This window comes from Rattus norvegicus, chromosome 2, assembly GCF_021556685.1.
Source record: "Rattus norvegicus strain SHRSP/BbbUtx chromosome 2, alternate assembly SHRSP_T2T, whole genome shotgun sequence".
NCBI classification, from domain to species: domain Eukaryota; kingdom Metazoa; phylum Chordata; class Mammalia; order Rodentia; family Muridae; genus Rattus; species Rattus norvegicus.
The window spans coordinates 186,238,497-186,247,438 of NC_141535.1; the positions used below are offsets into that span (position 1 = coordinate 186,238,497).

The 8,942-nt window shown below is 44.9% G+C and overlaps 1 protein-coding gene across 2 annotated transcripts; it reads left to right on the plus strand.

Moving 5' to 3' along the window:
* Positions 1 to 1,972: 1,972 nt before the first annotated feature.
* Rbm8a (RNA binding motif protein 8A) lies at positions 1,973 to 4,849 on the plus strand. Of its 2 annotated transcripts, NM_001271138.1 has the most exon segments (7): positions 1,973 to 2,087; positions 2,384 to 2,443; positions 2,560 to 2,637; positions 2,936 to 3,072; positions 3,521 to 3,657; positions 3,778 to 4,252; positions 4,366 to 4,849. In NM_001271138.1, coding segments are annotated over 6 exon segments (525 nt in total). In that variant the 5' UTR covers positions 1,973 to 2,020; the 3' UTR covers positions 3,824 to 4,252; positions 4,366 to 4,849.
* The last annotated feature ends 4,093 nt before the right edge of the window (positions 4,850 to 8,942 follow it).

The following is an 8,942-nucleotide window of genomic DNA, read 5'->3' on the forward strand; positions in this document are numbered from 1 at the left end:
GTGAGCCTGATGTAGAATAAGACCAACCACTAGATACTGGTTTATTAGTGATTTACTGAAGGCATGGCTCGTACTGCCGATTTGCCAAACATGACTTCATTTGCTATCTGTATAGAATGACCTGGAGAAATAGCCAAAAACAATGGGCCATTGCCCTTAACGACCTGACTGCTGGTATACATCTGTATCTATACCATCTTGCTTGCCCGCTCCATTTGTAGATTTAAAGTATGAAATGAGAGTACAAACTGGAGCTAGAATGGATGTCCAGGTGCTATTGCCTCCCCTCTCCCACTCTCATTGGTGTTGAAACACTTATTCCATAAAGATTCAATCTTGCACATACACCCACACTCAAGTGTTCCAAGCTGGCCTTGAACTCTTAGTGTAGCTGAGTATGGCTTCTGAGCCTTCCTCTGAGTGCTGGGATTTCCGGCATGCATCACCATACTTGGTTTATGTGGCCATGGGAACCATCGTGGGGCTTTGTGCATGATGGGCAAAACACTTTTTACATTATTTATGCAAATTAGAAAACCTTGCCTGTTTATATTAGTGTGAGTAAATTTGTTTTAAAATCCATTAGAGAAAAAAAAATGCCAAGCAAAAAAACAGAAGCTATGGGGTGGGGGCTACTTCCCTAAGTACAGTGCTGGAGGCAAGATGGCTCAGAGGTAAAGAAATCTTGCTGCTCTTGGGGAGGACCTGAGTTAGGTTCCCAGCACCTGTACTGGGCAGTTCACAATAGCCTGAAACTCCAGCTCCTGCGGATCTGATATCCTCTTCTGGCCTCGTCAGGCAACTATACTCAGTTTCACTACGGACACACAAACACAAATAAGGAAGATCCAGGTGGCTTACGCTGAGGCAGGCAGAACTTTGTGGGTAAAATCCATATTGAGTTTCAGGCCAGTCAGGTCTGACAAACAAACCCACCTGTGATGGTTACTCTAGGTTGTCAGCTTGACTATCTCTGGAATGAACTACAAATCCAGAAATGGAGCACACCTGAGAGATTTTCTGTTTGGTGAAGTGGGTTGATCCACTTCTAGTCCAAGCTTTAGGTAGGAAGGCACACCTCTGATCCAGTTCTTGAGGCAGGAAGACACTTGCCTTACTTTAATCCAAATCTTAAGGCAGGGAAACATACCTTTAATTTGACCCCTACCGTTTGCTGGACGTCTATATAAGAACATAGATGGAGGAAGCTTTTGCTCTTTACCTTGCTCTTAAGCCCATTTCTTCCCGGCATTGGAGATCTCAGGATTCTAGACCAGCTGTGACATCAGCCTTGTGGGACTAAGCAACTACTAGATTCTTGAACTTTCTGAACACAGCTTGCTATTCTTCAATTAGTTGGGCCACAGTCTATAAGTCATTTAAATAAATCCATACACGTAGCTTTGGATCAAAGGACTTCTTCTTAGTTGAAGGTTTTAAGAGAAAGTCACTGGCTTCACTCACCCTTTAAATTTGTCCCAATGCGGTTGAGCTCCCGACCTCCAACCTGCTCAACTTGGCTGTAGGAGAACTTCCGAAACCATTTTATTTTACTTTTTATTTTTTGAGACAGGGTCTTACTCTGTAGTCTTGGAGCACGTCGTGGTAGCACACGCTTTTAATTCCAGCAGTATGTGGAAGGGGAATATAGTTGGGTATCTGAAACTCCGAGCCCAGCTAGGGCTATATAGAGAGACCGTGTCTCAAAAAAAAAAAAAAAACAAAAAAAACCCAAAAAGCAAAAAACCCAAAACACAATCACAAACTATGTAATTTACAGCCTCAAACTCGAAGCGCTCCACCAGAGCTCGGGAGTACAGGGATTAAAGGCGTTTAATCACGCCAGGTTGCCATCTCCACTCCAAAGAGGGGCCGCTTACATTTGCGAATATTCACCGCGCCGAGGGCGGGACTTGACAGCAACCTTGATTGGTCGGCCTGACTAGTGACGTTTTCCCTCTACGTCAGTTTCCCGAGGTTCCTAGCTACTAGACGCACAGAGAGCGCCGAGAGAAGCAAGATGGCGGACGTGCTGGATCTTCACGAGGCCGGGGGCGAGGATTTCGCCATGGATGAGGATGGTGACGGTGAGTAGAGTGGAGGCAGCTGCGGGAAGAGGGAAAGAGGGGAAGGTGCGAGAGGAGAGTGCAATAGGAGAAATTTTCCTGGGATGGAACCCAACAAACTGGGTCTCGAAAAGATAAGACTCCTCCCCCTTGGGAAGGAATTAGGGGTGGAACCGGGAAGGGACTGAAGCTGGAGTCCGTGCCGTCAGCTTCCAGATAGTGTAGGAAACGAGACAGTTTTGTTTGTTTGTTTGTTTGTTTGTTTGTTTGTTTTAAAGATGACTCATTTTTGTTTATTTTCTCACTTGGAACTTTAGAAAGCATCCACAAACTAAAAGAAAAAGCGAAGAAACGGAAGGGCCGCGGTTTTGGTTCTGGTGAGTGTGGGGAAATAGGGTAGAGTGATCTAATAGGGAGAAGTCCGCAAATTTGGGGGTGCGATGGGAACACATTTGGAGGACAGTTTTCGGTGATCTGGTATGCATTCTTTTAGAAGAGGGGTCCCGAGCGCGGATGCGGGAAGATTATGACAGTGTGGAGCAGGATGGCGATGAACCTGGACCACAGCGCTGTAAGTAAATAGGACCTGTGGGGAGTCTGTATGTATTTATTGGCTCTTAAATGGAAAGTAAAGAGTTGTTTAAACCAATCTCAGGATTTGCTTATTGTTGTTCTTTTTGGGATTTTTCTTTTAGTTTTTTTTTTTTTTTCTTTTTTGGATACAGGGTTTCTCTGTGTACCAGACCTGGCTGTCTGTCCTGAAACTTTTTGTAGACTAGGCTAGCCTCAAAACTCAGATCTGCCTGCCTCTGTCTCCTGAGTATTGGACTTTTTATCTTTACATGTTCATACAACATCTTCCTCTACAGCTGTTGAAGGTTGGATTCTCTTTGTCACTGGAGTCCACGAAGAAGCCACTGAAGAAGATATCCATGACAAGTTCGCTGAATATGGGGAAATAAAAAATATCCACCTGAATTTGGACAGGCGCACGGGATACTTGAAGGTAGATTTTTCTTGCTTCCTTCACTTACAACTCTTAGATACATTGTTTACATAGATTATGTTTTGTTTGCTGGGTTGATCAAGCACAGGTAGGGAGTGAAATAACATTGGAAATTGATTTTGTTACTCACAAGAAAGAGTTTAACAGAATGAGCATGTTGTGTATATATAATGGGGATGTGTGATGTACTTTTCAGTGTGGAGCTGCAAAATTTTCCTGGTTGGTATGCATTTCTGGGTTAAGGAAGAGGGTACTTGATAGTTGGTGAAGTAGAATTTTGATACTTTTTGTTGTCGCTTGTTTGGGGACAGGGTTTCTCTGTGTAGCAGAGCTCTGACTGTCCTGGGCTCACTTTGTAAACTAGGCTGGACTGCCTCTCCAATGCTGGGATTAAAAGTATGTGATGTCATTCCTGGGTAAGCTTTGATACTTTTATGTGTTCCCCTAGGGGTATACTCTAGTTGAGTATGAAACATACAAAGAAGCTCAGGCTGCCATGGAGGGACTAAATGGTCAAGATTTGATGGGACAGCCAATCAGTGTTGACTGGTGTTTTGTTCGTGGTCCACCAAAGGGCAAGAGGAGGTAAAGATGATGGGGTGGAGACCCCAAATTTATCTTAGTGAAGGGAACATGAGCAGGATAAATAAGGAAGGATACTGTATTATCTTTCTGATTCCCCTTTTGTTTTTTCATTTTCCTTAGAGGTGGCCGAAGACGAAGCAGGAGTCCAGACCGAAGACGCCGATGAGATACTTAATAAATCCTCTGTTGACCAGGTGGTCTCCATGAGTCTATTTGGTTATGCTGCCTTGGATAAACAGGGCTAGGATGGACTTTGTGTTTATATTTAATTTCTTACCCTACTTGGTAATTTTGAGTTTAAGAAAAAAATAAATGTCATTTTGTTTTCTACATTTAAAACTGTGTTTGACTGTTCTGGAAATTCTAAACAACCTCAGTGAGGCCTTCTGAGTGGTTGTGAAGCTACTTCTGTGTGGCGTGGCCTTCTGAGTTTCTAGAAAGGCTCACAGAGACTGCTCAGCATTTCTTTAGAGCATGAGAGTGAGCAGGTGTAATGGGTTTTTCTTGTGGTGTTCAGTGAATTTTACACTCTTGTGAGCAGATGCTATGTCAGTGTCTTGTGTAGCCCAGGCTGGCTTTGAACTCACTGTATTGTAAAGAACTTTGATTCTGGGGTTGGGGATTTAGCTCAGTGGTAGAGCACTTGCCTAGCAAGCGCAAGGCCCTGGGTTCGGTCCCCAGCTCCAAAAAAAAAGAAAAGGGAAAAAAAAAGAACTTTGATTCTTGCCTCTTATCTCCCAAGTGCTAACATTGCACCCATGGGCCATCATACCCAGTTTATGTGGTCTCCGGAATTAAAACATGGAGCTCTGAGATGCTCAGCCAGCTCTACTTTGAATATGGTGCTAAACTGTGAAGTTTGTTAGTTCCTACAACATAAAAACCCAGCTTAAGTACTACTAGACCAATATGCACACCTTTAATTCCAGCACTTGGGAGGCAGGTGGATCTCTTGAGTTAGGGGCAACCTGGTCTACACAAGAGTTCTAAGACAGCCAGGGCTACAAAGACATTGCTATTCCTTTATTATATATAGTTTTTAGCTGGGATGTTTTTTTAGGTGTGTCTGTTGTAACTGATTTGTTGTCTGTGTGGGTCCCTATGTGGCCCACACTGGCCTCAAACTGATGCTCCTATCTCTGTCTTCCCAATGCATAATGGCAAATATTAAACATAACTTTTTCTCAGTTGGTATTGGCCCTTCCTTTTAGTAAATTGCTGGGGGGGGGGTGTTGGTGGGTTGAATTAGTTATGAGTATATTTTACTTTAGGGTTCCTTGGTGGTTTCTGGTAAGGTAGACTGAATAAGTGTTAGTGTGGTAAGAGATAAACCTGGTTCTCCGATTTCTAGCTATTCTAAGGTATTTGAAAGAGTGAGTTGAATAAGCATGCGGGTCGTGAGGACTAGTAAATAGTATCAGCCTGAGAGACCGTGGATGGACTGCTTGCTTATGACATGGCTACTTAACTGGTTGGAAAGATCCTCTTCTATCTTGGATTCTTACCTTCCTGGATGTTCCTTGTGCTTTGAGAAGCTTATAAGGAATTAGGGATGTGGCTCAGTTGGTAGAATGCCTGCCTAGTGTGCACAGCCCTGGGCTTTAACAGGACCAGTATGGGCATGGCACTCCTGCCTGGGATCCTGGCACTTACTGGGGTGACGAAGGCTAAAGAATCATAGGTTGACATTGTCCCCAGCTACATAGCCAGTGGGGGGTTGGCCTGGGTCATATGAGCTTTTGTCCTGGGGGAGAGGCTGGGAAGGGGGAGACTCATCAATTTATTGTGTGGCCTTCTAACTCTCCTTTTCCCTATAGAAAGACCTTAACCATGTAGAGTAGAAACCCTCTTTTTAACTTTGAAACTTGAGCTTAAAAAAATAAGCAATTGCTTGCTATTTATTCCTAATGTCATTCTTTATACCATAAAATTTTCAGATTTCATTTTTTTTTTCTTTTCTTTTTTCGGAGCTGGGGACCGAATCCAGGGCCTTGTGCTTGCTAGGCAAGCGCTCTACCACTGAGCTAAATCCCCAACCCCAATTTTCAGATTTCATGTATGTTAGATATGTACATCAATAGTTTTTTTCTAATTTATATACTTTGATCTGTGTGCATTGGTGTTTTGCCTGTTGTTATATCTGAGCATGTCAGATGTTGGAGTTACAGGCAGTTGTAAGCTTGGAAGAACAGTCAGTATCCTTAACCGCTGAGCCATCTTTCCAGTTTCCTCCCCAACCCTACACCCCTTTATTTCTTTTTCCAGGCTGGTCTGGAACTGGATCTGCCTCTTCCAATTCTGGGATAAAAGGTGTACACCACCACCATAGCTGTTTTGGTTTAAACATCTATCCATCTAAGGAGTGTCTTGACTGCGTGTGTGTTTGTATACCATATGTATGACTGGTGCCCAAGAAGGTCAGAACAGGCTCCAGATCCTCTGGGACAGAAGTTACAAATGGTGTGAGCTGCTGTGTGGATGGGGGATTCAATCTCTGTCCTTTGGAAATGCAGCCAGTGTTCTTAACTGAGCCAACTCCAGCCCTAGATTTCTTTTTTTTTTTTTTTTGGTTCTTTTTTTTCCGGAGCTGGGGACCGAACCCAGGGCCTTGCGCTTCCTAGGTAAGCGCTCTACCATTGAGCTAAATCCCCAGCCCCCCTAGATTTCTTTTTATAGTGGGTGGTGGTGATCTTGTTTGTAATATTGTAGGGTTTTTGTTTGTTTTTCCTTCCCAGAACTACAATTAGACTGTTGCTGTTGCTGCTGCTGCTGCTGCTTTTATAGGCAAGGTCTTAAAACTAACTAGCTCAGGCTAGCCTGGAATTCAACTACCTTCCTAATTTCCCTCCAGTGCTAGGTTGTTGAGATTAACAAGTGCTTTTTCTAAAAAAATGTGTGTATAGGTGTTTTCCTTTGTGTACCTAATGTGCAGCCTGGTACCTGCTGAAGTTTGAGAGGGCTGTTGGATCCCCTAGAATTTACCTCCCCTGGAGGTTACAGATAGTTGTGACCAACATGTTGGTGCTGGGAATTGAAGCTGGGTTCTCAAGTAAGTGTTCTTAACCACTGAGCCAACTCTCCAGCCACACTTTTTCTTTAAGATGGGGTTTCTAAAATCTCAACTACAGTTTCACCCTCCCTCCTGCTGCCTCCCCCATTTACTCCTCCATTTCTCTTCAGAAGACAGGTCTCTCATGGATATCAACAGCCATGGCATACTAAGTTACAGTAAGACTAGGCTCTTTTCATTAAGGCCAGACGAGGCAACACAGGGTGAAAGGGTCCGAAAGGCAGATCAGAGTCAGACAGCCCCTGCTCCCAGTTAGAAGTCCCACAGGAAGACCAAGCTACACAACAATAGCATGTGTGAACCAGTGTCAAGCAGGCTCCTTGTTTAGCAGCTCCATCTCTGAGCCCCTGTGGGCCCAGTTGACTGCATTTTCTCAGTCCCTCCCCGTCTTCTGCAGGATTCTCCATGCTACACCTAATTTTCGACTGGGTCTGTGCCTCATTTTCCATCAGTTGCTGTGTGAAGCCTCTCTGACAATTGGGCTAGGCACCAGATTATGAGTATAGCAGAATGTCATTGTCATTAGTCATTTCATTGCCTCCCCCAACCTCTATTCCTGTTTGGTTCTATCCTATGTTTCTGGGCTATCCAGCCTCTGGTGCCTGGCCTTTTGGGCCCATCCCTCTCATGACATGGGTCTCAAGCTGGACCAGTCAGTCATTGGTTGGCCACTCCCACAATTTCTGCACCACCTTTACTCCAGTATATCCTGTAGGCAGAACAAATAGGTAGAAGGTTTTGTGGCTGGGTTGGTGTCATAATCCCTCCACTTGAAGTCTTACCTGGTTCCAGACTCATATCCATTGCTAGGAGTCTTAAAGGGTGGCTTGCCCTCATAGGTTCCTGGGTTGTAAAATCTTTCCCTGACCTGGAGGTTTTTCTCTACCATTGTCTTAAAGAAGGTTGAATGGGAAGGATGCAAAGATGTGGAAATAAGAGCTAAGCCACCTGAGGGGAGAGATACAGATAATAGGGTACTATATTTATTTTACCTATATGAATGTCAGCCTGATAGTGCATGCCTGGTGCCCATGGAAGCCAGAAGAGAGAATCAGGTCCCTGAATGTGGAGTTAGAGACAGCTGTGAGCAACCCTTTACATGCTAAGAATTGAACCCAGTCCATGGCAAGAGCAATAAGCACTCAACCACCAAGCTAGTAATCCTACACTAAAGTCAGTCTCAACGTGTAGCTCCTGCCAGGTGGAATGGAAAATGGTTTTAAAATTTAAGCAGTCTCCTGCCTCTGCCTCCTAAATGTTGGATTTAGAGGTATGTACCAGCCATCACCTAGCAAAATGTAGGCATCTGGCATGTAAATCCTAACTTGGCCAGAGATAGCAGCCTCCCTCCCTTAGGATTCGTGGCCAGTGACAGCAACTCCCAGGTACCTCCTGTGTAGCTAAATTCAGGATCGGCCCAGACTGGAGCCCTGACAGCTCATCTAGAGCAAGACAAGAAATCAGGGTTTCCCCAGACATTCGTTCACACCTTCGACCTGAGTTCTGGGTTATAGCAGGTTCAGGAAAGCTGCTACCCACATGGCAGTTAATTTTTTAGAGATATGGATGCCTAACACATGATTTCTCCAACCAGACACTGGACAAGAATATTTCAGGAAGCGTCTTGGGGCATAACCCCAGAAGTGACCTGTAAGTTGGCAACGGCTAAATGAGTGAGAGTTGGGCTTCTAAGGGATGGAGTTGGCTGAGTTACTGCAGTGCCCCGCACTACTACAGCAGGGCCAGGTTTCCTCCAACAAAGTAAAGCAGAGCCTAAAGATCACTCCCATTCAGACACTGCAGCCCCTGAGAAATTGGCATCTCTGACATATTTCCAGTTGTCCAGACCGTCCTTCACCAATGCTGACCTGAAAGGTGTGCGGGAGCCTGCAGATGTGGTAGCCTGTGAAATTTGTTCGCTTAATTCTCCCCCTTGACTTTACATCCTCTATTCGGGAGGAGGTTGTCCAGCGGCATTTCATCACACCCGCTTTTTCCTAGGACAAATAGTCTAGGACAGGCTTCTACTGTTCTGGACTTTTCAGCACCCGAGGGGGTTGGGGGCGGGAGGTGTGTGTGCCTTGGCCGCATCCTACAGCGCCACCCGGCTTTCGCAAGGCCCCACCCCTTGCTGCTGAGAATTTAAAGCAGAATGTGCTTCTGGGGGCGTGCTTAAGAGCTGGAGACCGTCCCAGAAGGGATGAGCTGCCGGAAA